This window comes from Pongo abelii, chromosome 2, assembly GCF_028885655.2.
Source record: "Pongo abelii isolate AG06213 chromosome 2, NHGRI_mPonAbe1-v2.0_pri, whole genome shotgun sequence".
Lineage (NCBI taxonomy): Eukaryota > Metazoa > Chordata > Mammalia > Primates > Hominidae > Pongo > Pongo abelii.
Genome location: NC_085928.1, coordinates 107464708 through 107491628, shown reverse-complemented (window position 1 = coordinate 107491628; position 26921 = coordinate 107464708). Strand labels below are relative to the sequence as shown.

Below are 26921 nucleotides of genomic sequence, written 5' to 3'. Positions count from 1 at the left end.
TTTTTGAGACAGGGTCTCACACTGTTGCCTAGGCTGGAGTGCAGTGACATGATCTCAGCTCATTGCAACCTCTGCCCCTACCAGGCTGAAGCAATTCTCCCCGCTCAATCTCCCAAGTAGCTGGAACTAAAGGTGCACGACACTATTCCAGGTTAATTTTTTGTATTTTTTGTGGAGATGGGGATTTGTCATATCGCCCAGGCTGGTCTCAAACTCCTGGACTCAAGTGATCTTCCCGCCTCCACCTCCCAAAATGCTGAGATTATAGCAAGCTTGTCCAACCCGCAGACCAAGGCCCAGGACCACTTCAAATGCAGCCCAACACAAATTCGTAAACTTTCCTAAAACATTATGAGATATTTTTTGTGATTTTTTTTTTTTTAAAGCTCATCAGCTATCATTAGTGTTAGTGTATATTATGTGTGGCCCAAGACAATTCTTCTTCTTCCATTGTGGCCCAGGGAAGCCAAAAGATTGGACACCCCTGGATAATAGGAATGAGCCATTGTGCCTGGCCGGTAGCCACATTTCAAGGGCTTAAAAGTCACAGGTGGCCCATGGCTACAGTACTAGACAGTGCAGATTAGAGAACACTATCACTGCACAAAGTTCTAGTGAGCAACACTGCTGCTCTAATCTCTAGAGCCAGGTGACAACCAGGAATCGCTGGTTGCCTGGAACCTGCAACTTGACAGCCAGACCTCAGCCCCAAGGGCTGGTCAGCCAGACAGCCAGTCTCCCTGTCTCAGAGCAGCAAGAGACAGCCCAATTCAGGGCAAATGCTCAGGAAAGCTTGGCATGTTTATGCCAAGTTAATCACCACCTTTAGAGAGCCTCCATTTGGCTGCTGAAGAAGAAAGAGGTCAAAGGAGGACAGAGTGGCCTCACACTGCCCTGCCGGACAGCACTGTAAAGAGATGCCAGAGTTTCATCCACACAGCCTTGAACTGTTCACCTACTCACCCAGCCTGGAACTTCTGGATGAGCATCAGGAAATGAGGTTCAAATACAATACAGAAAAGTGTGCCCAGGCTGGCTACCATCCATCCCTGCTGGAAACCCTGGCTCTTGCAAAACTTGGCTACCAGAGTACCCCAGGCCAGCACTTTCAGACTGTACCCCTGCCCCAATCACTGCCAAGTGCTTGCTGTCAAACTCCCCGGAGCATCTCCACTCTCACCTCTATGCACCTGAATGTTCCCACCTCTAAAATGCTCCCTGGGAACACTCTCCTTTCCAGCTACCTCGATGACCTTCTCCCACTTCTCCACCCTCCATGGCTCAGCTCAAGTTCCACGCTGCCTTCCCATGAAGCTTCCTCAGGCTCTGCCTGGCTTTCCCAGAAAATGAACCCCGGCAGTACTGTCTTTCTACCTGTTAATGGGAACTGGCTGACCCACAAGATGCTGCTTCAGGCAGTGCTGTGTCCTCTACAGAATCCCCTTCCCCCAGGGGGTCTTGCATGGGCTGGAATCCAGGAGACATTACTTCCCCTCCTCGGCCTTGGACATCCCAGCTCTTCTCAGCCTCTTGCCTTGCTCCCCTCACTAATAAGTGGCATCAGGTGGGCTGACCAGGAAGTCTTTGTAAAACTACAGCTGCATGACTACAAGAGAGCTTTGCACAAAATAATACACGGAAACACTGCAATCCCTAATCTTGTCTCTTTCCATCTGCCACAACCTCAGGACCCTGATTTGTCTTAATATCACTAAATTATGAGTTTATAGTCTGGTGAGAGCTAGGAAGAAAGATAAAACTGTGAGGAAAACCAACTCCATGCCTGAAATTCCTAAGGCCTCCAGCAAAACCATGCACACAGTAAGAACTCAATGAAGGACCTGCCACTGAGTGTTAGGAAACCAGCAAGATGCCATCCTTATGGGGCAGACAGGTGCTCTCCAAGTGCAGGCAGAGAAGGTACTCAATCCTGGTGTCTGTTGTCACATCAGAAACCTGAACTGAAAATGTGAAGCCACTTCCTCTCTGAAGTAGGAGACTCAAGGGGTTTTATCTGGCCACAGCAGGCAGTCATACTTCCTCCCCAGACTCCCCACTTAAAAGTCCGGCAGAAAGGGCCACAGGCTGGAAAATCAACTCAAAGTTTAGACCCTTACCTGTCCTGTCCCCAGGCATTCACCTTAATAAAAAAAAATCACTCAAGAACTATAGGGATTAAATATGACACTAAAAATACATGCAACAAAATCAAAAACAGATAAATTGAACTTCACCAAATTTTAAACTCTTTGTGCAGCAAATGAGACTATCCACCAGGTGCGGTAGTTCACACCTGTAATCCCAACACTTTGGGAGGCCAAAGCGGGAGGACTGCTTGAGGCCAGGAGTTTGAGATCAGCTTGGGAAACACAGTGAGACCCCCATCTCTACAAAACATTAATTTTTTAAAAAATGACACTACCAAGAGAATGAAAAGATAATCCAGAGAATGGGAAAAAATATCACTAATCTCATCTCTGATAATGATTTAATATCCAGAATATATGAACAATTCAATGACAACTCAATAACAAGAAAAAGAGCCCAATTAAAAATATAGGCAAAGGGAACCTGGATACTTCTTCAAAGAAAATATATATACAAGTGGCAAACAAGCATATGAAAGGATGTTCAACATCACTCATCACTGGGGAAATGCAAATCAAAACCACAATGGGATACCACCACTTCACACCCATTAGGATGGCTATATTAAAAAAACAAAAAAAGAAGATGGCTGGGCTTGGTGGCTCACACTTGTAATCCTAGCATTTTTGGAGGCCAAGGCAGGAGGATCACTTGAACCCAGGAGTTCAAGACCGGCCTGGGGCAACACAGTGAGACTCCTGACTCCTTTAAAAAAAAAAAAAAAAAGAAAGAAAGAAAAGAAAATAATAAGTGCTGGGGAGGATGTGGAGAAACTGGAAGCCTTGCACACTGCTGCTGGGAATGTAAATGGTGAAGCCACTACTGAAAACACTATGGTGTTTCCTCAAAAAGCTAAACAGAGAATTATCATATGATCCAGCTGTTTTCCCTACACATAGTTACATTCCTCTCCCTGCTATATAAACTCCCGATTTTAGTTCGTTGAAAAGACAGATTTGAGACTGATCTCCCTTCTCCTCACCTGACAGCACCCGAATTTAAAAAAAAAAAAAAAAAAGGCACGAGTGGTGGCTCACGCCTGTAATCCCAGCACTTTAGGAGGCCAAGGTGGGTGGATCACCTGAGGTCAGGAGTTTGAGACCAGCCTGACCAACATGGTGAAACCCTGTCTCTACTAAAATACAAAAATTAGCTGGGCGTGGTGGCATACACCTGTAATCCCAGCTACTGGGGAGGCTGAGGCAGGAGAATTGCTTGAACTCAGGAGGTGGAAGTTGCAGTGAGCTGAGATCGTGCCATCGCACTCCAGCCTGGGCAACAAGAGCGAAACTCTCTCAAAAAAAAAAAAAAATTAATCCCAGCGACTCGAGAGGCTGAGACAGGAGAATTGCTTGAACCCAGGAGGCGGAGGCTGCAGTGAGCTGAGATTGTACCATTGCATTCCAGCCTGGGCAACAAGAGCGAAACTCCATCTCAAAAAAAAAAAAAAAAAAGAATTACCATATGATCCAGTAATTCCACTTCTGGCTAGATACCCAAAAGAATTTAAAGCAGATACTCAAACAGGTAACTGTACTCCCACGTTTTTTCTTTTTTTTGAGATGGAGTCTCACTCTGTCGCCCAGGCTGGAGTGCAGTGACACGATCTCAGCTCACTGCAAGCTCTGCCTCCCGGGTTCACGCCATTCTCCTGACTCAGCCTCCCAAGTAGCTGGGACTACCAGCGCCTGCTGCCGCACTCGGCTAATTTTTTGTATTTTTAATAGAGACAAGTTTTCACTGTGTTAGCCAGAATGGTCTCAATCTCCTGATTTCGTGATCTGCCCACCTCGGCTTCCCAAAGTGCTGGGATTACAGGCATGAGCCACCGCACCAGGCCTTGTACTCCCATGTTTATAGCAGCATTATTCACAACAGACAAAACGTAGAAGCAACCCAACTAAACAAAACATGGTATACACAAAGGAATATTATTCAGCCTTTAAAAAAGGACTGAGATTCTGACACATGCTACAACATGGATGAAGTGTGAAGACATGCTAAGTAAAACAAGCCAGTCACAGAAGGACAAATACTGTATGATTTGATTATATGAGGTACCTAGAGTAGTCAAATTCAGAGACAGGAAGTAGAACAGTGATTGCCAGGGGCTGGGGAAAGGGGGAATGGAGAGTTATCGTTTAACGGGTACAGAGTTTGGGATGATGAAAACGTTCTGGACATTGAGTTATACATTTAAAATGGTTAAAATAGTAAATTGTATGTGTATTTTCCCACAATTTTAAAACATAGAAAAAATAACAATCAGGCCACACTTCCAGCCCACTGAGAGCAACCCTCTTTAAAAGCCAGTTCTCCTGATGATCTAGCACGTCCTTCCCTGGCAATGGGCTCTGTGGATGCTATTTTGTCCGTTGCATTCCAACCTCAAACCCAGCCCCAATAACCTGCCCTAAATCCAAGCAAACAGCTCAGGTGAACTAGCCATTGTTTGAAAGGCTGAGGTTTGAGCTTCTCTGGGACAGGCAATTTAGGGGCTGTCTGATATGTTCGACAGGCAGCCAACAAAAGCAGAAGCCACTCTAGCCAGCTTTCACTCTCTATTACTTCCCTTTTCACTTTCACACAGGACCCCAGACTGCCATGCAGTAAGGAAAATAGGGGTCAGACTGTCCAGCCTGTTTTGTTTTTCAGTTGGAAAGTGGGAAGTGCCCCCCATCTCTGACAGGTCTAGCTATTTAACATTCTTTGTACTTCATACACTGAAGGACACAGTTTTCACCCATCTAAAACTACGGCCCTCATTGGTCTGTCTCTATAGCCCTTTCACACAGATTATCCCATTAGATCTCACAATAACCCAATGAGAATGAATGTGTACGGACTGTCATTCCCCACTGGAGACATGAAGAAACCCAGCTCAGAGAGACGAAGCAATGTGTCCCAAGTCCAAGTAAAAAAGCAAACTAGGGTTTGCACACAGGTAGTGAACTTCAGAATTCTTCCTCTCCATTACGTTGGAAAGATGAACAAAGTAGAAATGGAACTTTTCATTTGCTGTTAAACGACAGCAAAGAAAAATGCTTCCGAATATGGCAATTAATAGGCTAGTAGGCCCATCCCCAAAGAAAGAACTAAGGCCCTCTTCTTTTTTCCCTTTTTTTTTTTTTTTTTGAGACCAGTCTCACTCTGTAACCTAGGCAAGAGTGCAGTGGCGCGATCTCGGCTCACTGCAACCTCTGCCTCCCCGTTCAAGAGATCCTCCTGCCTCAGCCTCCCAAATAACTGGGATTACAGGTGCCTGCCACCACACCTGGCTAATTTTTGTATTTTCAGTACAAATGGGGTTTCACCATGTTGATCAGGCTGATCTCGAACTCCTGACCTCAGGTGATCTGCCTGCCTGGGCCTCCCAAAGTGCGGGATTACAGGCACGAGCCATTGTGCCCGGCCCTCGTTCCCAATTTCTAAGGCCCACCCTAAGTTAGAAATACATCTTTTCTTTTCTTTTTTTTTTTTTTGAGACAGAGTCTCGCTCTATCGCCCAGGCTGGTGTGCAGTGGCACAATCTTGGCTCACTGCAAGCTCCGCCTCCTGGGTTCACGCCATTCTCCTGCCTCAGCCTCCCGCGTAGCTGGGACCACAGGCGCCCGCCACCACGCCCGGCTAATTTTTTGTATTTTTAGTAGAGACAGGGTTTCACCGCGTTAGCCAGGATGGTCTCGATCTCCTGACCTCATGATCCGCCCACCTCGGCCTCCCAAAGTACTGGGCGCGTGAGCCACCGCGCCCGGCTAAATCTTTTATTTTCGATTTTTTTTTTTTTTTTTTTTGAGACGGAGTCTCGCTCTGTCGCCCAGGCTGGAGTACAGTGGCGAGATCTCGGCTCACTACAACCTCTGCCTCCCAGGCTCAAGCGATTCTCCTGCCATAGCCTCCCGAGAAGCTGGGATTACAGGCGCGCACCACCACGCCCCGCTAATTTTTGTATTTTTAGTAGAGGCGGGGTTTCACCATGTTACCCAGGCTGGTCTCGAACTACTAACCTCAAGTGATCCGCCTGCCTCGGCCTCCCAAAGCACTGGGATTACAGGCGTGAGCCACCGCGCCCGGCCTCTTTTTGATTTTTGCACGAAACGACTCCGGCTGTGTACCTATTACCGTCACTTGCTGCCCTGTCCGAGGAGTGCTGCGGACTGGGGAGTCTGTCTGACTCAGAATCGAAGCCGGGGGTTAAAGACCAGCTAGGCCATAGAGGAACGGAACAAATCACGCCTAACCCAACAAGCATCTGAACCTACAGGCAGCCCTAAACACCTACACGAGCAACACCCGGGAAGCAGGAGTCAGACGGACTGCGGGTCGCCGACCACTGCCTTACCCACCCCCGCGCATGCGCGACGACCGCGCCAGAGCCAGAGGAGTCTCACGCCATGCAGCCCCACGCCATGCAGCCCCAGACATCGTGGGAGGGCTCCGTCTTCTCGCGCAGGCGTTAGCGCCCGCGCATGCGCGCCCTCGGCAGCTGTCTTTCCTTATTAGCCCTCTGCTCTCCTCAAGCCCGACCCGGACCCCGAACGCTGGCCGCCTCAGCTACGACCCTCACTCCACATTTCTCACCTTGCGCCCGGTTTTCTCCCGTAGGGCCTTCAGCCGTTCCTTTCGCCGCAACGCCTCTTCCTCTAGCCGGCCCACACCAGCCGTAGTCACCTCCATCTTGCCCGCGTACGCCCCTCCTTTTCTCCCGTCTTGCATCGCGCAGGCCTAAGGAGAGTGGATAAATGTCTCGCGGCCAACCCAAGGACGCGAATGAGAGACTGGGAGGTCCTGAAAGCCAATCAATGCGGGGTTATTATGGGCGAGCCCTCCCCGCCTCGCCCTGCCCCGCCCCTCCCCGCCCTTATTCTTCCGGGCAATTTGCCTAGTGGGTGGGGAGCCAGCAAAAAAAAAAAACAAAAAAAAACGCTAAGGCTCGATTTACCCAACGCTGATCAGTGAAAGAGGAGCAAGGGGAATTCAGACCTGAGAGAAGGAGAAAAGAGTGCGTCGATCGCTCCGGTTTTGCCCAAGTACTAACTACACTAATCACTCCATGCTGGCCTCTTGGAATGCCCTGACCCATCCTTGTCCTCTTGACCTGACAAGGCTCGAATGCCTTCAAGAAACCTTCCCTGGGCCGGGCGCGGTGGCTCACGCCTGTAATCCCAGCACTCTGGGAGGCCGAGGAGGGCGGACCACGAGGTTAGGAGATGGAGACCATCCTGGCCAACATGGTGAAACCCCATCTCTACTAAAAATACAAAAATTAACTGGGCCTGGTGGCGCGTGCCTGTAATCCCAGCTACTCGGGAGGCTGAGGCAGGAGAATTGCTTGAACCAGGGAGGCGGAGGTTGCAGTGAGCCGAGATCGTGCCACTGCACTCCAGCCTGGCAGCAGAGCAAGACTCCGTCTCAAAAAAAAAAAAAAAAAAAAAAAAGCCTTCCCTGACCCTCCACTTCGATCCCACCCTAATATAAGGTATGTCTTACACCTCTGCAGCTGTCAGTGGCTCCCCGGACTCACCTGACAAGTGCCGCTAAGCCCCTCTGTGACCACTCTCAGCTCAGACAAAGCCTGCACAGTGAGGGGGACCTGACTGTATGGCTGTTTCCCTCTGGACTCAAAGATGATCCCCTCTCATTCCAATCCCCTCCTGGAGCAGCAAAGTCCTCAGGGTCCAGTTACCTTTCCCGGGGAAGAGCAAACCCCAACCTGGGTCCAGTGGGCCTCAAGTACTGCCCCCAATCCCCAGCTTAGAAAGACTTGCGGTGGCCTCGACTGCAAGTCACCACAAGATTCGTGGCTCCCCAGCAGAAGCTGCCAGAGTCTTCTTTCCTGCATGAACTAGAGTGTCCTGATAACCGAGAGACCACTTAGGCTGAAGTCAAGATATTCTTTCAGTATGTGGGGGTCCCCAAAGCCACACCCCCTCTCACTTGGGAATAGGAGACCATGCCGCCCCCTCCCCACCTCCACTGCCAGGGGACAACTAGCCTCTTAGGCTGTTCCCTCCCTGAGGCTTCCCTTCCCAAGCTGGCTACAGGTGGACATCCACTCTTCCCCTTCCAACTCCCTTCAGAGGCCCATGGGCCACAGACTGCAGGTCTAGCCCTCCCTTCACTAACCCTCTTGTCTTCACTAACCTGGGTCTGTCTGAGCCTTCTTCCCTGTAGTGGATGGGTTGCTCTGCCAAGGCCTGGCATGCAGGTTGGAGGTGCTCAGGAAACCTCAGCTCAGAGCTATGATGGATGAAGCAGGACAAAAGGCTAGGAGAACAAAAGGCAGGACAAAAGAAGCTAGGAGAACAAAACAGGACAGGGTCTCTGTTCTCTTGGCCACCCAAGGTCTAGGAGTCTCCAGACTGGTCAACTCCTGGAACCAGTAGCACCTCTCTGGGCCCAGAAAACTTCTCCCCAGCCCCAACAAAGGGCCTGATCCCTGCCCAACACCAGAAGTTGGGTCCCTGCCACCATCACCCCGTGCCCCTTTCCCCATGTCCAGACTATGAGATAAGGGCATGGGGGAAGGGGCACGGGGTGATGGTGGCAGGGACCCAAAAAAGAGTCAGTCAAGCCTGGGTCCCTGCCCCTGCTGCCCAGGTGGTCCTCATTTGGTCAACCTGGGCCTCAGTTTCTCCATCTGTAAAACCGAGCAGGCCGGGTGCGGTGGCTTATGCCTATAATCCCAGCACTTTGGGAGGTCGAGGCGGGTGGATCATGAGGTCAGGAGATCCAGACCATCCTGGCTAACGCGGTGGAACCCCGTCTCTACTAAAAATACAAAAAATTAGCTGGGCCTGGTGACACGCGCCTGTAGTCCCAGCTACTCGGGAGGCTAGGGCAGGAGAATCAGTCGAACCCAGGAGGCAGAGGTTGCAGTGAGCCGAGTCACTGCACTCCAGCCTGGGCGTCAGAGTGAGACTCTGTCTCAAACAAACAAAAAACAGAGCCATGAGGCACCCACCTGTTGAGGTTAAAGAAACAACATATGTGAAGCAAGTTCTGGGCCCTGGAGTTGGGGAGTGGGGGGAGCCCCTCCACTGGAGCGTTTGGGAAGGCTTCCTGGAGGAGGGAGGGGGACCCGTGGGAATGGTCTAAGCCTCTCTGGGATCTGGGAGGGCACCGCGGCCCCGAAGGTATTTCAGGCTAGTCCTGCTGCTCTCTAACTTCCCGCCATCACACTCCACAAACAGCTAGAGCTCAAAAGTTGCGTTTCGGTCTTCCCATAAAGCGACAGAGTAGCACCTGGCATTTGATAAGCGCTACAAGGGGTCGTCATGGTGGTGGTGGTCATTATTGTTGAAGGACCCTCGTCACCCCCGTGGCCCGCCGCCCCTTCCCTGAATGGCAGCAAATGCAGTCAGGCGAGCAGCGTCCTGGGCGGATTCAGACCCTGGGGAAGTCTGGAATTCCTCACCCCGACCCTCGTCCCGGAGGCTCAGGCTGGCCCTTCCAATGGCACTGGTGGGGCAGGGCGGCGGGGCACCCTCCCGGGCCGCCCGGCCCATAGGCCCCTCCTCCTGCCAGGCTCTCCGCCCTTTACACGGTCCCAGGAGAGGCGGGGCGGCGGTGACTGCAGCGAAGTGCAGGAAGCCGGGCGGTGGCCGGCAGTGAGGAGGAGGAGGAGCGAGCAGACTTGGGTGGCTCTGCGCCGCGGAGGCCACAGCCGCACACTTCCCCAGTAGTACCGCGCCGCTCCGCCCCGCCCCGGAGTGACGCCCTCCGCCCATGGGCCTGGCCGAGTGCAACCGGCGGGCGGCGCGGAGGAGGCGGCGACAGGTGGCGCGCAGCAGGGCCGGAGCCGGGCCGGGCCATGGCCGCCTCGGAGCGGCTGTACGAGTTGTGGCTACTCTACTACGCGCAGGTGAGCCCGCCCCGCCCCGCGCGCGCACCCGCACCCGCACCCGCGGTACCCCCAGCTTCGCGCGCCCCGCGCCTGCTGCACCTGCGCCCCGCGCCGCTGGGGCCGCGTAGCCGCGTGCGCGCTCGCGCGCAGGGCATGCTCCGGCTCCGCACACACGTGTGTGCCCCCAGCCCGCCGGGTGCCTCTGGCACTTATGCCTTGGGGACAGAGCTCGCGGTCGTGCACTTCATAGCAACCCACCCCCCCGAGCAGGACCGTGCAGCCTGAGTCTTTCTTGCTAGAGGAGAGTGGCCTGGGCCGAGGCAGCCGGACACTTCGCCTTTTTACAAATGGGGAAACTGAGACCTGGAGAGACCTGGAGACTGGCCAGGAGGCTAGGGGGAGGGGGACTCAATTTGTTTATGAGCTGCCTCTCCCTTGGGCGCGGCCCGATTGGGTGGTCGTGGCCAACGGGTCTCGGGCTGTGGGCCAACGTAGGGAGGTGTGTGGAAGGGGAATGCTCCCACTTCAGGTCCTTCTTGAGTTGCATCCCCCCACACCCCCAGCGAACAGGCTGTGATAAGCTCCTCCCTGACTTGAAATGACCCACCCCACCCCCATTCTGAGGGGTGGACCCAGGACCTCTCTAGGAGCAGAAGAAAAGGTTTTCCTCTGGATGCCCAGGGTGAGGGTGGGTCGTTGAGGCCCTGAGGGATGTCTGAAAAGGTTGGAGGGAGGCCCTTTCCTCCTGAGCTCCCCACCCCTCTCAGAAAATACTTCAGGTGGCATCAGAAGGTGAGGGGAGTGACTCAGACCTGGGTGTCCCATCAGCTGAGAACCCTGGTGTCACTCACACCGTCTCACACACATAGTCCCCCGTTTTCCTTCTGTACCCACAGCAGGGAGGGATCCCAGGGTAACACTCCCCTCCCCTTCACCCAGCACCTCCCTCCCTGCACCTGCCTGGCATCATGCTCCTGGCTCAGGTGTGCCCTGGGCACAATGGACCATTGTGTGCCCTGAACAGTTTGTCAGTGGGGGGAATTCATGCTCAGACACGCTGGCCCTTCATAAGGAGGCTGGCCCACTGTCTTCCACAGACCTGGAGTCCAGGCCAGAAGGACCATAGCCTCTTCAGTCCGCTCAGGTTGTGAGAGGTCCAGGCCCCGGCAGGAGGCCAGGCATGGAGTAGAGTCCCTCTTTGGTATAACTCAGATGGAACTCGACTTCTGAGCCTCTGCTTCCTGCCTGTAAAACTGACACAGCCCTGGCCGGGCACGGTGACTCACACCTGTAATCCCAGCACTTTGGGAGGCCAAGGCGGGCAGATCACAAGGTCAGGAGATCAAGACCATCCTGGCCAACATGGTGAAACCCCGTCTCTACTAAAATACAAAAATTAGCCGGGCGTAGTGGGGTGTGCCTGTAATCCCAGCTGCTCGGGAGGCTGAGGCAGGAGAATCGCTTGAACCAGGGAGGCAGAGGTTGCAGTGAGCTGAGATCATGCCACTGCACTCCAGCCTGGTGACAGAGTGAGACTCCGTCTCAAAAAAATAAAATAAAAATAAAAAACTGACACAGCCCTGACCTCAGGGGCTTCCTGGACTCTGCGGAGAGGTAGCCATTATAGCTGGTCCAGACCAGAGAAGGCTCCTGTTTTCCTGGCCCCATTGGGTCCCCAGAGAAGCCCCAGCTTCTCTGCCTCCATCCCCAGTGGTTGTGAAGGAGCAGAGGGTTTGAAGAGAAGCCTACCCCTAGTCCTCCTTCCTCGGACTGCCCCATAGCTATGGGCAGGTTCTAGGTGCATGAGCAGGTAAAGGGGGCTTAAACCAGGTGATGAGTGTGAGGGATGTTAATGATAGGTCTTCAGGCTGGGTGGCAGGCTGCTGGGAGTGTCTTGGTATCTCCCAGGACAGTAACTCCAGCATGGTTGCCTCCTGATGCCCCATCTAGCTGAGCTCTGTACATGGCCACCCCCCATCCCCTCAGGAGGTGGTTATGGATCATATCTGTGCTGAGCCTCCCCCTCCCGGAGCTCCTCACCTCGCAGGGGTGAGGAGCATAGGCTGGCAGGTTGTAGCTTTGGAAGCCTGAGCAGACAGGGGGCAGCCTGGGGCCAGGCAAACAAATCCAGGATGTGACAGCAAACCCAGGAGCCAGGCGGGGCTAGGCTGCCTGGGAAGAGGAAGCTAGGGCCAGCCTCCCAGCTCACCTTCCTGCCCGCCTGCTCCTGCCCCTGCTCCTGGAACCCCCAATCCAGGGAGGAGTAGGCTATGCAACTTTGAGTCCTGTTAGGGACCTATTGTGTGTGTGCTTGGGGAGGGGGAGTGCAAGGTAAGGGGCGGAGCTGAAAGTGGGTGTTTAGAGACCCTTTAGTTGGCCAGCCACCCAGCCAGCAACACCTGCACCCCTCCCTTCAGCAGTGAGAGCTGACATCAGCTGGCAAACCTGTTTCCCCAGTTGTGGGTCTGGGTGGGGATGGGGAGGGGGGAGTAACTCCTTCCTGCCCTTCCTCTTCCTTAAAGACCCCAGGTTTAGACCCACCCACCCCCTCCCACTGTGGGCCCGGCTCAACTGGGGCCTCATAGTGAGGAAGGGGGCTGTGGGTGGCTGCTGAGGGAAGAGGAAAGGGTCAGAGCATCCCAGGACTTCACTCAGTTGGAGCTCCTTAGGGCCCTGGTGGGGAAACCAAGGCAGGGTCCTATTACGATTGTCAGACCTCACATGTAGTAGGTGCTCCTTGGGTATTAGCTGAATGACTGGATAGAGGAGGTGGGTCCCATGGCAGTGACCAGTCAGGAAGTCACCCCAGAGGAGGCTGAGTTTGGTCTTTGAGGGCTGAGAGGAAGAAACAGCAGGAGCAGTGGGACAAGAAGCAAATTGTCAGGAGTTGAGGCAGGACAGAGCTAGTCAAGCAGGCCTGGTGGACAGGTGGGGGCTCATCTACAGGACTCCGAGCCCACCAGAGCTCCCCCAGGGAAGGCATAGGAAGGGTGGGAGAGTCTTGGGGGACTGGGGACAGCACCTGACAGGCTGGCGGTTGGGCAGCCCATAAAAGTTAATGCCACATAGCATGCAGATGAGTGGCCCCTATTCAGGCCGGAGCAGCAGTGATGTTCAGCAACCCCTCCAGTGAATGGGGTCACAGAGTGAGGGGGCACTGAATGTGGAAGGGCACTCAGGGTCACAAAGGTCAGGGCAGAACAAACCCTCAGGTGACAGGAGGGAGCAGAAGCTGACCTGTCCAGCTATGCCACTGAGGCCTCAGAAGGGTTCAGGGAGGTTAGGTCAGGCTGGAGGCAACCTCGTCCTGCCCACACTTCCCTGAGAGTTCCCTCTCCCTAACTGATGATCTCTACTGCCTCTCAGAAGCCTGGTCAGGCCCTCCACTCCCCCTGGTACTTTATCTGGTCATAGTCTTTTTTTTTTTTTTTTTAGACGGAGTCTCACTCTGTCACCCAGGCTGGAGTGCAATGGCATGATCTCAGCTCACTGCAACCTCTGCCTCCCGGGTTCAAGCGATTCCCCTACCTCAGCCTCCCGAGTAGCTAGGATTACAGGCGTGTGCCACCACACCTGGCTAATTTTTGTATTTTTAGTAGAGACGGTGTTTCACTATGTTGGCTAGGCTGCTCTCAAACTCCTGACCTCGTGATCTGCCCGCCTCAGCCTCTCAAAGTGCTGGGATTACAAGCGTGAGCCACCGCACCTGGCTTTATCTGGTCATATCCTTTTTGGGCTTCAGTTTACCTTCCTGAAATGGGTAAAGGGAAGGTGGAATCACTTCCTTGGTGCTTGGTCCCCTGCCTCCATTACCAAGGCATCTGAAGGAGAAGGGCCTGTAGTGACAGGGAGATGAGCACACAGCCCAGGCTTGGGTGGGCACTGGTAATTCCTGGAGTTGTTATGACAACTGGGGAGCTGATGGGGAAGTGTGGGGTCCCCGTAGAAACAGGGTCAGTTACCATGGGATCTATGGGGACCCTGGAAGGAAATTCCCATTTTCCTTAGTGATAGTAAAAGGGTTTGGTCGGCTCTTGAGCCGCTTGCTTGAACCTACTTCCATTCTGTGGAGTGTACTTTCATTTCAATAAATCTATGCTTTCCTTGCTCAAGAAAAAATAGTGGCCGAGCGCAGTGTCTCACGCCTGTAGTCCCAGCACTTTGGGAGGCTGAGGCAGGCGGATCATGAGGTCAGGAGATCAAGACCATCCTGGCTAACACAGTGAAACCCCGTCTCTACTGGAAAAAAAAAAAAAAAAAAAAAAAAAAAATTAGCCGGGCATGATGGCGAGTGCCTGTAGTCCCAGCTACTCAGGAGGCTGAGGCAGGAGAATGGCGTGAACCTGGGAGGCGGAGCTTGCAGTGAGCTGAGATCTCGCCACTGCACTCCAGCCTGGGCGGGCGACAGAGCAAGACTCCATCTCAAAAAAAAAACAATAGTACAAGGGGATGGTCAGGCCCTGGGGCAGGGTGGGTGTCATGGAGATCAGAAGGTCCACCCTTTCAGCACCCCCTCTCCAGGTAAGGGAGAGAGACTGGCCCAGCCACCCAGGCACTCAAACCACTATCCTCAGTTGTCCCTGCCCCAGCAAAGTCCCATCTTCCTGCTTCATCCCATGGCCTAACTTCCTCCAAGCCTGACCTCCAGTCCTGGTGATGTATCCGGAAGTCACGTTTAGCTTGACATTGTCCTCCCCGTCCTGATACTGAATGGGGGGACCCCCTAGGCCTGGGATAGGCTATTCCACATAGACCCCACCCTGTCCCACTTCTGCTTGTCTGTCCCTGAAGATGGAGTGCTTACTACCACCCAGGCAGCTCTGACTGAGAGGAGTCACCCACTCTTGAGCTGTGCTCTTCTCTCCCTTCCTGCTCCTAGCTCTTCCCTGGGGTCCATTAATGCCTCTTACTGTCACTCACAGAGGGGACTGGGAGTTGTTGCCTGGAATTCAGGGAGCTCGGGCAGGCCAGAGTCCCTGGATCTGGAACTCCACTCACCTTACCCTGACCTCGAGTTGGGTAGATGTGGCTGGAGAACTTTTACCCATGAAGCAAAGGGATGGTTTTAAAGAGGTTAATGTTAAGTAACAAGCTACTGAGAGTTAGAACGGGGACTGGACTCCGGAACCCATGCCCTCACCTGATTCGGTTGGTGAGAGGCACCAGACAGGAATGGGTCTTACAAAGGGCGCTGATGCCCCTGGTGGGGGCATTCCAGCAGAGCAAACAAGAGCAAAGCACAGGCAGACCTGTGGGGGTAGAGACAGTGAGTCACACCCTTAGGCCCAGGCATCCAGCAGGTTTGGGGTGTGGAGGCTGGAGGTGAGGTGGGCACCACCCACGCAGGGCCTCAGATGTGAGCTTGTGAATTCAGGGAGCTGATCAGGCCATGATGGTGACAGACGTCTACTCGAGGCCCACTGTGCGATGGACTTGGGGTATGTCAGGCAGGGTCTGGGAGCAGCATGGTGTCAGGCAGCTCAATGATCCCTGTCACCTTGGCAAACAAGGTGTACTCCCGGTACTCCCCACCAATGTCACAACCACCAGCCCTCAGCCCTCCAGGTTACTTCAGAATTCCAGAGGAGTGGCAGTTCCATGCCCACCCAGGGACTGTTTGAGCCTAAGCAGCCCTCGGGAGCCCCTCATCCCTGGCACTCTCAAGTGCCCTCACAGCTAGTCGGGCACAAGTTAGGGTCTCTGTGGAGGTGAACATGAGACCACGTCTTCCCAGGGACTGTTTGAGCCTAAGCAGCCCTCGGGAGCCCCTCATCCCTGGCACTCTCAAGTGCCCTCACAGCTAGTTGGGCACAAGTTAGGGTCTCTGTGGAGGTGAACATGAGACCACCTCTTCCCAGGGACACCAGCCTTCTGTGTTCCCACAACCTTCTCCCCTGCTGCAGGAGCTGGGCATCACTTACCTATGGGCCCAGGAGAGGGCTTGGCAGGTGTGGCTGCTCCCGACCTGCCTTCAATGGGGGACAGGGTTGGGGCCCTGACCCAGTTAGGTTGGGGCAAGGGGCTGGACTGTCCCTGACCCATGTTCCTGCTCAGAGCTGGCACAACCGACCAAGGCAGAGGCTCTGAGAGGGGCATGGGAAGCCTGAGCACCATGGCCACCCCTCCCAGGCCCTGGACCCTCACGTGCAGCACTGCCACCATGCTCTCGTCCCCTGCCATTCTCTGCCCTCTGACCCTGGCTCCCTGAGGGACTCCCATACCCCGACACATTGCAGTCTCAAGCCATGGGGCCTAGGTCAGAGTTGGCCTGAGGCCTTCCAGGGAGAAACGGTGAGACCCAGGGAGGCAGGACAGGCAGCCACCCCACCCCTGCCTAATACTGTGCTTTGGAGACCTCCTCATCGCCTTTCAGAGCCCCTGAAGGCTGTCTTGATTGCCCCAGCCCTGAACCCAGCTCAGCCCAATCTGCTGAAAGTTTACAGGACTGGACAGGCCAAGGGTGTGGTTCTAGGGACAGAAAGCAGGAGTATGTAGAGATTGAGGGACCCACCCCTGTCCTGGGAAGGCTGATCAAGGTGATGGCCACCAGGAGGGTGGGAGGTTCCTGCTGAAGTACCAAAAGCCCAAGTCACACAAGGCAGTGGGGTATAGGGTGGGCAGAGGCCTGAACAGGAGGATGTGAACCACAGAGGGGGAGAGGTCGAAGCTGGAGAAGCAGGTCCTGGTTGGACCAGCAGCCTGGAATGCTGCTCAGCAGTTGAGCCTTTATGGGGAAGGGTTAGACACGGTCAAATTTGGGCTTTCAGGTGCTCAGTAGAGCTGCAGCTGGCAGGAAGACTCGCATTTTGAGTGACTGGCTTGACTGAGGGGCAGAAGAGAGGAAGACAGTATTGGGACATTTTTGAAGGCAGCTAGGGGTCTCTGTGGGGCCACTGAGGCAAGGATCGGGGTCGCATGGTCCGCATGGGCTGGCTTGCTAGCAATCATGAGTGGTCCTGGCCTAGAACTAAGGTCTGGCTTTTAGCATCCTCAGAGGTACACTGAAGACAAAGTAGTACATAAGGCATCCCCTGTGGGGCCTCCTGTTTCCCCATCTGCAATGGGAGAGGTTCAGAAGAAATGGTCCAGGGCCCCTGGCCACCTCTGCTGTCTCAGGATCTGGGTATTTTGGGCTCCTTGCTGATTGTTCGGGAGGAGGGCTGCCAGCAGGAGAGGGTGGAGAGGTCAATAAAGGTAACTGACAGACAAAATGTCATGGTTGTGTGGGTCTGCACCATGGTGGCCCTGGCACCTCTCTGAGTTGTCTGGGCTTCAGATCTGCACTAAAATGTACCAGGGAGTTCCCCATTCACAGGGTGGACGGCTGCTCTGCCTAGGTTTTTTGGGGATCTGGCTCAGGTCTGCTGCAGTCAGGCCTCTTGCCCTGGGGCCATTCAGGCCTTGCCCTGTGGTCTGGGCCCATAGGCTGCAAAAATTAGCCATCCATCCAAAGATAGTTCTGGAGGTCCTTGGGTATGAGGTCCATGGCCCCTGGGGAGCAGCCTGAGGCCTGCTGAGTGCTGACCGTGATGTGTCCCTTGCCTCTTCATCCTTTTCCACTCTAGCTCCCCCTGTCCACCTCTCTGACTCTAGGAAAGAAGGCTGCCTTTTGGACTCAACTGGTTAGGAGCTCCAGATGGGGCCAGCCTGGAGGAGCTCCTGTATAAGCCACAACCCACCCCTGGCCCCTGGGAGGGGCTTAGAGGTTAGAGCAGATACGGGCTAGGCTAGGATTTATCAGCTGTGTTCCTGAGCGAAGACAACTGCAGAGTCCAGATGAGGTGGCCAGGACATGGCGGGCGGTGGGGCGGGACAAAGGTATGGCTGAGTCTTCTACATCAACCCCTGTGGCCTGAGGCCTTGCGCGCAGGTCAGGGAGCTGTGGGTGCCTTAAGTGAAGGGTACTGCAGCAGTAGGATGAGAACCCTCACCTGGATAAGAGTTCTTCCAGGCGCCGATCTCATGCTTGTAAAACTAGTCTTGGCTCACAAGCCCCACCCAGGACAGGTGACTCCACCCCTCTGTAACAGGTCCCACCCACAGTGCAGGCCAGGTCGCTTGCATCCTCTCTCACTGGGGCCCAGGGTGCCCCGGCCCCCCCACCATCCCTGCGGTCTGCCGGGAGGAAGCGGTCCCCCTCCCCCACCGTGACTCTGCGCTTCCTGCCCCAGCCCCGGGGCGGGAGGAGACGTTTCCCGTTCACACCAAAGTTTTCCTGGCAGCGCCTAGACCTGGGCTTAGCCACTGCCCCTCTTGCCCATGGAACCAGCTCTGGGGCCTGGGGTCCAGGTAACCAGCAAGGGTGGGTGGAGGTTCCCGGGGCAAGGCGGGGCCGCACATGAGAATGTGCGCATGTCTGGGTCTGCCTGTCTAATGGTACACATGTGTCCTGGGATCCACAGTTAAAGAAGGCTACTGAAGGTGGTGGCTGCTGGGCTGGGTGAAGATGGCAGATGAGGACCCAGCCCAAGGCTCTTGGTAGGGGGTGGCTGCTGTGTGGGACACCTTCTCCAGCCCTAGCACCAGTGTGGGCCACAGCCACACCCCACTTACGCCCCTCCCCTGGCTGTGTCAGACCTGCCTAGGACTGCAGGCGTTAGGGAGGTGGGAGCAGAAAGTAGGCGGCTGAGAAGCAGTGGGGTGCCTGGAAAAGTGGTCAGTATGTACCTAACTCTTTGATGCTGACCTTCCAATGTCCTGTCCTCCCTCCCCCATCCCCCACTCCCCTTCTCCACACCCTCCACTCTGCCTTTAACCCCTTGTCCATGCCCTGTATCCACCTCCATTCATCCTTCACCTCTATCTACATCCCCTTGTCCCTGCCCTGTTTACTGCACCCCTTCTGCCCCCCACCACTGTTCCCCTGTTCTGCCTACAGAAGGACCTGGGTTACCTGCAGCAGTGGCTGAAGGCCTTCGTAGGTGCCTTCAAGAAGAGCATCTCACTGTCCTCTCTGGAGCCACGAAGGTGAGGCTGGATCTGCACAGAGGGCAGGGACAGAGCAGGGAGATTGAGGGGTCCTCAGCACCCGTGTCTCCCCTTTCCTTGCAGGCCAGAGGAGGCAGGTGCAGAGGTCCCGCTGCTACCACTGGATGAGCTGCATGTGCTGGCCGAGCAGCTGCACCAGGCCGACCTGGAGCAAGCCCTCCTGCTGCTCAAGCTCTTCATCATTCTCTGCAGGTGTCCCTGTTGTCCACTCTACAAGCAGGGGCCTAGAACTGTGGGCCAGAGGGAGTGGGGGCAAGGAGGGGCATGGTGTATTATTGTGACCTGTCTCGTCATTGACTCCCCCAGGAACCTGGAGAACATAGAGGCAGGCCGGGGCCAGGTGCTAGTGCCCCGAGTGCTGGCACTGTTGACCAAGTTGGTGACGGAGGTGAAGTGGCCTCTACCTTGGGGGGCAGAGGGTATATGCAGGGAGGCCAGGCGGTAGCCATGGCAGGGCTAACCCTCTCTCCCCACACCTACAGCTGAAAGGATGCCCACCACCCCAGGGCCAAGGGACGCAGTTGGAGAATGTGGCCCTACATGCTCTGCTTCTCTGCGAGGGCCTCTTTGACCCTTACCAAACCTGGCGGCGCCAGCGCAGTGGGTGAGACCCAGCCCACAGGCAGGGAACCCAGAGGAGGGTGGGGAGAGGATGGCCGCGCTGGGCCCAAGGAGGGGTGAGAGCCAGGAGTGGTGAGAGCCGGGCTGATGTACTTGGCCTCACTGCCCCCAGGGAAGTCATCAGCTCCAAGGAGAAGAGCAAATACAAGTTCCCTCCTGCTGCTTTGCCCCAGGAATTCAGCGCCTTCTTCCAAGGTCAGGCCCCGCCCCTGCCCCCACTTGGCCCCACCTCCGCCCCACTTGGCCCCACCCCCAAACCTAGGCCCCTTCCTGTCGTTCCTTGATCCTGCCATACACAGGAACCACTTGGTGGTGGCTGCATGCAGGACTGGGAGAACCAAAGACCAAGCAGGAGTTTAGGGACAGAGAGAAGAGAAAGGACATCTTGGGCTGGAGCGAGGGCCTCCCAGCAGGTGGAGGGGTGGGGTCAACCTGCCTACCCAGATTTCTCATCCTCTTTCATCTCCATCTCCTGGATCCTTCTAGCCACTTGTACCCTACTGTGATCTTAAAACTCTCTGGTCCAATCCCTTTGTCCCCATAGCCTCCACGCATCTCCACCCATCCTGGAGACACAGGAGGTATCTCCACCTCCTGTTCCCTGGCTGCTGGAGGATCTGGTGCCCAGGACAGCTGTGGCCGCCTGTTCACAGGTGGTCCTGTGAACCTGTTCTCCCTGGTGACCCTCCTCCCCTGGGTCCCCTCTCTCCTCTCATTGGAGGGAGACTGGCCAGGACTTTAGATAGGCTCAGGGTGGGATATGGCCTGGACAGAGGTGGGCAGGGCTGTGAAAAGGTGATGACCTATTGGGATATTAAGTGTCTCAGTGATGCCCCCATGGAGCTGTGGGCCTGGATCTAGAGTTGGGGCAGCAGCTCCAGGAGGGGAGGCACCCCTAGGGAGCTCCCCGCCTTTATTTTCCCATAGCCTGGGTGCTCTTATTAAAACAAACTGGATTTTATTTCTCCTCCCGTCATATCCCTTGATGTCAACCTGACGCCCTCAAGATGAAATCCTACTCATCCCACAGCCTTTCTCTCCACTTGCCCTGCTGCTCAGCCTGGCTTCTGTCCTCTCATTCCCAGACTGCTACCACTGACCCCACCTCAGGGTCTTAGCCCATGCTGTGCCCTCTCCCCTCCAACTGCATTCTCAGGTCTCCCCTCAAAAACGCCATCCCCAAGGAGGCCTCCCACCCATCCAGCCGGAATCAAGCCCCAGCCCTACTCTTCCTCCTCCCCCAGGCATGTGACCCAGGGCTAGTCCCTTCTGCCCTCTGAGTTTCAGTCCCTGGCCTGGCATCCTGTCCAGCTTTGCTGGCACAGGGCCAGGTCGGCCTCCTACGTATTAGGCTGTGAAAGCCCCTAGAAGTCCCAAGCAAAGGCATGGGTGTGGGGGGAGGTGGCATCAGTATAGCAGATACAGCAGAGTCCCCAGAGCACGGCATGGGAAGCACCAACCATCACAGGGGCAGAGGGAACAAGAGATTTGCATCTGAGAAACTAAGCCCTGGTCATCATGGGGAAGTGGAAGGGGATGTGCTCATGCTGGGGCCCTCACTTTGGGGCTTAAGGATCTGGGAAGCTGGCTAGACTCTCAGGGCTGGGCTTTGTCCCCTTTAAGTCCCCCAAAGAAGGGTTGTCCCTTTCAGACCCTCTACTATACAGCCATAACTCCTTAGATGCCCCCCAGGGCAGAGCCAGCTCTTATTCCTCACACTGGGTCTTTTACTTGGCCCAGCTCCCTCTCCCCTCCACCCCAGGGCACTCACCTCTTGTGCAGCCCCCTGGGTCCATAGCCCTGCAACCTTGGTGACATTACCCTGCCCACATCCCCCTACCCAGAGAGCCTACAGAATGCAGACCACTTGCCTCCCGTACTGCTGTTGCGTCTCATACACCTCTTCTGCGCCGTCCTCGCTGGAGGAAAGGTAGGCTGGGAGGTGAGCCTGTGGACTAGAGAGCAGCTCTTTCAGTATCTCTCTGCTGGGTGAGCCCCTTGCCCACTGCCCATCTCTGTCCACACCTGCAGGAGAACGGGCAGATGGCTGTAAGTGATGGCTCTGTGAAGGGCCTGTTGAGTGTGGTGCGGGGCTGGAGCCGTGGGCCAGCCCCGGACCCCCGCCTAGTGCCACTGGCTCTAGAGGCACTGGTGGGTGCAGTCCATGTCTTGCATGCCAGCCGCGCACCTCCTCGTGGCCCAGAGCTTCGTGCCCTGCTTGAGAGCTACTTCCATGTCCTTAATGCTGACTGGCCAGCTGGTCTGAGCTCAGGCCCCGAAGAGGCCCTTGTCACCCTCCGGGTCAGCATGCTCGGTGGGTATGGGCTCCCAGGCTCTTGGGGAAGGGGCACCATGAGGGAAAAGCCTAAGTGATGATGGAAGGTCTGGATAGGGCAGCATGGGAAGGAAGGCTTAAGGCTGCCTAGAGGGGTCTGGGCAGGGCCTGACCCTTGACCCTTCCACAGACGCCATCCCCATGATGCTGGCATGTGAAGACCGGCCAGTGCTGCAAGCCACCTTCCTCAGCAACAATTGCTTTGAACACCTCACTCGGCTCATTCAGAACAGCAAGGTGGGTAGGGCCCAGCCTGGGGGTGAGGGTCTGGAAGCCAGAGGCTAGGGGAGTCACGCATAGGTGCCAGGCTGCTGCTGAGCAAACATGGGCTGGACAGAGTCAGTTTTTTGCAGCTGGTGAGATGGCCTGCAGTTCAGTGGGAGGGTCTGGGGCATGGACAAGGGCCCATCCCTTGGGGCCTCTATAGGACTGGGCTTGAAGCTTAGGACAGCTTTGTGCCCCATGGAAGCTTGTTATGGAAGGAAGGGAGATGCTCTGGCACCTTGTTTCCCTTTCCATGGCCCCAAGTACAGGGGCTAGAGGAGGGCACCACTGCTTTCAGATGCAGTACCTGCTCCCACCCACTCATCCCCCCGACTGCCCATCTGAGCAGGGCACAGGGGGCTCAGCACCCTACTCTTCCCTAGTGCCGGGCAGGGTGCCTGGCAGCTGCCCCTGGTCCTGCTCTAACCCCACCCTCTCCCATCTTCCTCCTCTCTTCTTTGCCTCCTCCACCCTGTGCCTCCCCACTTCCCCACAGCTGTACCTGCAGTCCCGGGCGCCCCCTGAGGGGGACAGTGACCTGGCTACCCGGTTACTGACTGAGCCCGATGTCCAAAAGGTACCATCCTGGGGCTGACCAGCTCAGACACCCCCTGGGACTCCCTCTTTGAGCTTTTCCTGCACTATAGCTGGGGGAATGAGCAGATGTGTGTAAGGCCTGGTGTGGTCTAGCAATGGGTGTGGGTCCTCCATGCTGTCTCGCCTGCCTTCCAAGTCCCCATCCTAGGGAACAGGACAGAAGGTGGTCTATCCCCTGCCTGGTGTTTGATTGGGTGTTGGGGTCTGGCTGTGCCAAGCTGGACGGAACCTTCGAAACTCAACCACCTACCTCATTTCTCAGAAGGGGAGACAGAAGCCCAGACACTCAAGGATTTGGCTATAGTCACAGAGAAAGGGGTCTCCCTCATGGTACCATTTCTTTCTGTAGATTCTTGCACCCACCCTCAGCGGGTCACTGGGTGTCTCCCAGCCCCTGATGATGTGCTCCCTGATTCACCTTGCATGTGGGCTGTAGGAGGCTGTGGGGTGTCAGCTGGCAGCTTCACAGCGGGCACCCTTTCTGGGGCTCAACCTGTGGGCTCCAACCTCCATAGCCCCTACCCTGGCTCTGTCTTCATGAGGTAACCCTATGTGTTCACCACATGTGGTCATTTTCTGAGAGCTTAAAGCAGGCAGGGCAAAGTGACTCCCCTCTGTTTTTACAGATGAGGACACTGAGGCCTGGAGGGGGAAGACTGATGCCTGAGGTCACTTGGGGAGTCAGGCAAAGCTGGGACCAAAGGTCCCATGGAGCCAAATATGACCTAGTCCCTGCTGAGAAACTCCCCAAGCCCTCCCAACCCCTGACCCCCTCAGGGTGGGGCAGGAGAGGCAGCAGCATGCCTCTGGCTGTCAGGTTCAGCCAGGCTGAGCCTCAGTGTCCCCACCTGGATCTAGGGGGAAGGGGCAAGGTGGGACTTAAAGGTCTCGAAGGTTCTTCTGGTTCTAACATCCTGTGATTGATTGTCCCTAAATCTCTGACCCTCGTCAATCACTGTGGGTGATGGGGCACTTGCTGGCCTGTCTGTACTCATGTGTCTAGCTTTAGGGAGACAGGTTGGGGGTAGGGCCCTAACTCCACTAGAGAAAGGGGGACTGGAGGGTGTAGTGAGAGTGTCCACCATTAATCTGTCCCAGCGAGGCCCTTCCCAGCCTTTGTTAGAGTGGGTCTTGCTGAGCTGCTCAGAGAGGGCCCTAGGTCGTGATAGGGTCACAGCAGTTGGGGCAAGGAGTAGAAGGCCTGGTGCTCTGACAGAGTTGCTGATCCAGCACATGCCACATGCCTTGGGGTGCTTGGCTCTGCACCTTTTTTACTTCAGGGGGCTGCCAGCTGTGACACCCTGGCCCCTGCCTCTCCTGATGGCCCCTCCCCACCCCAAGGTCCTGGACCAAGACACAGACGCCATTGCAGTCCATGTAGTCAGAGTGCTGACCTGCATCATGAGTGACTCCCCCTCGGCTAAGGTGAGGCTGCTACACTGCAGCTTTAGTAGGGGTGCCGGGTGGAGTTCAACTGACCATATCCCCAGAACAGGCCTGGCCGGTGGCTATAAGCATCCTGCTCCCTGGAGCAAAGCAAGTGAGCTGGGAGGTGACTGCCCTGCCCTAAAGCTCACTGGGCAGGTGTGGTCGCCAGTCTGTCCTGGGAGCTGCATCTTCTCTATCAGGGCTGGATGGGGAATGGACACTTGTAGGCCCACCTCCATCTTCAGCCTTCTGAGATGTACTCATGTCCCCCCCATCCCTCTGCAACCCACTGCCCACCAGCACTGTCACCCAGAGGCAGAGCCACACAAGGGAACCCCAAAACATGATGCCCCTCCAGAGTTTCCAGGGGGTCTGAGTTTGCCCTCCGGCCCATGTATATGTTCACTTCTTCCTCATACTACCTTACACAGGAGGTGTTTAAGGAGCGCATCGGCTACCCTCACCTGCAGGAGGTTCTGCAGAGCCATGGTCCCCCCACCCATCGGCTGTTGCAAGAGCTGCTCAACATGGTGAGGGAAGGGGCTTGGGACCAGGGTCCCAAAGGCAACCAGAACTGAGTCAGGGTTACCACAGATGGTGAGCTCTCCACTCTGGGGGACCGTATTGACTGCGGCCAGTACGTAGTGTGACCTGTAGCCTGGCCATGTCTGTCGGTGTCACTGGAATGAGGATTCTGGCCCTGTAGGGGTCCTGGAAGCAACTGCATGTTAGCAAGCCCCAGGATTATCTTAGGAACATGCAGTTAGGGGTTAGGCCAAACCAGGCTGAAAACTAAGGTTGAGGGATTAACAATGCTGAAGGACTCTTAGTAGTAGTGATTGTCATTTGTGCCCCTCTGACTTTCCTGAGCCTCACACACAACCTGTAGGCAGGATGGGGTAGATCATGTTGCTGACTGCTGCCGTAGGCAAGTAAATGGAGCCAGAAAGTCCCACTGTTGACAGGGTGCCACAGCTGACCAGGGACTGTCATTCTCTCTGCCCACAGGCTGTGGAGGGTGACCACAGCATGTGCCCACCTCCACCAATCTGCAACGAGCAGCCGGTACTGGTGCTGGTGCAGTGGCTGCCGTCATTGCCCACCGCTGAGCTGCGGCTCTTCCTAGCACAACGCCTCAGGTGGCTCTGTGACAGCTGCCCCACCAGCCGTGCCACCTGTGTGCAGGCAGGCCTGGTGGGCTGCCTGTTGGAGACACTCAGCACAGGGCTAGCCCTGGAGGCCCGCTGCCAAGAGCAGCTGCTGGCACTTCTACAAGCACTGGGCCGTGTATCAATAAGGCCCATGGAGCTGCGTCACCTGCTGCGCCCCCCGCCAGGATTGGACTCGGGACCAGGCGGAGCTGAGGCTGGAAAGGCCCGACACGCAGGTGCTATCATCCGCGCATTATCAGGCATGGCCAGGCACCAGGGTCCTGCACGTGCTCTGCGCTACTTTGACCTCACGCCCAGCATGGCGGGCATCATGGTACCCCCTGTACAGCGATGGCCAGGGCCTGGCTTCACCTTTCATGCCTGGCTCTGTCTGCACCCTATGGATACAGCACCTACCCCTGCCCCCACCCGACCACTCCAGCGAAAGCAGCTGTACAGGTGGGTGACTGCCAGGGGCCAGGGACCTCCTGCCAGGGTGAGCAGGAACAAACAGACATAACTGGCTTGCCTGCCCCCAGCTTCTTTACCAGCAGCGGCTCAGGGTTTGAGGCCTTTTTCACGGCGGCCGGGACCCTGGTGGTGGCTGTGTGCACACGGAAGGAGTATTTGACCATGAGTTTGCCCGAAGTGTCCTTTGCCGACTCTGCCTGGGTGAGACCCCATCCTTCTCATGTGGCCCAGTAGAGAGAGGGGTGCGGATTCCCAACTATAGCCTAATGTGAGGCTTCTGTTCTAGCACTGCGTGGCTATCGTCCATGTGCCTGGGCGCCGGCCCTTCAGCCAGAACCTGGTCCATGTCTACAAAGACGGCCATCTGGTCAAGACGGCACCCCTTCGCTGCCCCTCCCTCAGTGAGGTGTGCCAAGCAAGGTTTGGGGAGGCCTTGGGTAGATGGGAGGACTTGGAACACAGTGGGCAGGGTGTGGCCTGGAGCCCTTGCGTCCCGTGCTGCCCCACAGGCCTGACTTTAGCCGCTGGGGTCCATGCAGCCATGGGGGTCACTGTGAGGAACTGGTTGTAGGTGGAGTCCCAGGTTCTGCTGTGACCTGACCGCTCCCCCAACCCTGGCCCCACAGCCTTTCTCCTCCTGCTGTATCGGCTCTGCTGGATACCGCACAACGACCACCACCACGGGGCTGCCAACACCACCAGTCCCCCCCACACTGGCCTACACTCACCCCACCCTCACCCGCTCCCAGTCAGTCCCAGCCTCCACAGGGCTTGGCTGGGGGTCCGGGCTGGTGGCCCCCCTGCAGGAGGGCAGCATCGACTCTACCCTCGCAGGCACCCAGGACACTCGGTGGGGCAGCCCCACATCCCTGGAGGGTGAGCTGGGGGCTGTGGCCATCTTTCACGAAGCCCTGCAGGCGACGGCTCTGAGGACCCTGTGCACCCTGGGTATGCAGCATCCTCCATCTCTGCCACAGCCCCAGGCCAGAAGCTAGGGGTCCAGGGGGAGAAGGCATCTCTGGGGGTCTCTCCTGTGGTCAGGCAGTCTCTGGATGGGGTTTGGCCAGAGGCC

General features: G+C 55.9%; 2 protein-coding genes across 15 annotated transcripts in view; one reads left to right on the top strand and one right to left on the bottom strand.

Moving 5' to 3' along the window:
• The window catches only part of CCDC12 (coiled-coil domain containing 12), a 62924-nt gene extending 53169 nt beyond the window's left edge, over positions 1-9755 (bottom strand). For 2 of the 9 annotated variants that reach the window (XM_063722536.1, XM_009239098.4), the window contains exons 1-3: positions 9566-9754; positions 8293-8415; positions 6730-6873 (exon numbers count right to left, since the gene is read on the bottom strand). In XM_063722536.1, coding sequence (XP_063578606.1) covers positions 6730-6873; positions 8293-8352 — 204 coding nt within the window. In that variant the 5' untranslated portion in view covers positions 8353-8415; positions 9566-9754. Of the gene's footprint in view, positions 1-6729; positions 6874-7672; positions 7830-8292; positions 8416-9112 lie in introns of those variants that run through there. The other 7 variants (XM_063722537.1, XM_054550904.2, XM_063722540.1 and 4 more) reach the window with 6 other exon arrangements.
• A 131-nt stretch (positions 9756-9886) lies between these two features.
• NBEAL2 (neurobeachin like 2) overlaps positions 9887-26921 on the top strand; it is a 30076-nt gene continuing 13041 nt past the window's right edge. For 3 of the 6 annotated variants that reach the window (XR_010139353.1, XM_054550898.2, XM_054550894.2), the window contains exons 1-16: positions 9887-10012; positions 18873-18961; positions 19046-19174; positions 19289-19370; positions 19465-19586; positions 19716-19798; positions 21448-21533; positions 21635-21917; positions 22069-22175; positions 22699-22779; positions 24141-24224; positions 24659-24757; positions 25236-25837; positions 25918-26050; positions 26136-26255; positions 26476-26797. Coding sequence is in view for 5 of the 6 variants with exons in the window: in XM_054550898.2 (XP_054406873.2) it covers positions 9962-10012; positions 18873-18961; positions 19046-19174; positions 19289-19370; positions 19465-19586; positions 19716-19798; positions 21448-21533; positions 21635-21917; positions 22069-22175; positions 22699-22779; positions 24141-24224; positions 24659-24757; positions 25236-25837; positions 25918-26050; positions 26136-26255; positions 26476-26797 (2473 nt within the window). In the remaining variant the exon portion in view is untranslated. Of the gene's footprint in view, positions 10013-17818; positions 18284-18872; positions 18962-19045; positions 19175-19288; positions 19371-19464; positions 19587-19715; positions 19799-21447; positions 21534-21634; positions 21918-22068; positions 22176-22698; positions 22780-24140; positions 24225-24658; positions 24758-25235; positions 25838-25917; positions 26051-26135; positions 26256-26475; positions 26798-26921 lie in introns of those variants that run through there. The other 3 variants (XM_054550895.2, XM_024244840.3, XM_054550896.2) reach the window with 3 other exon arrangements.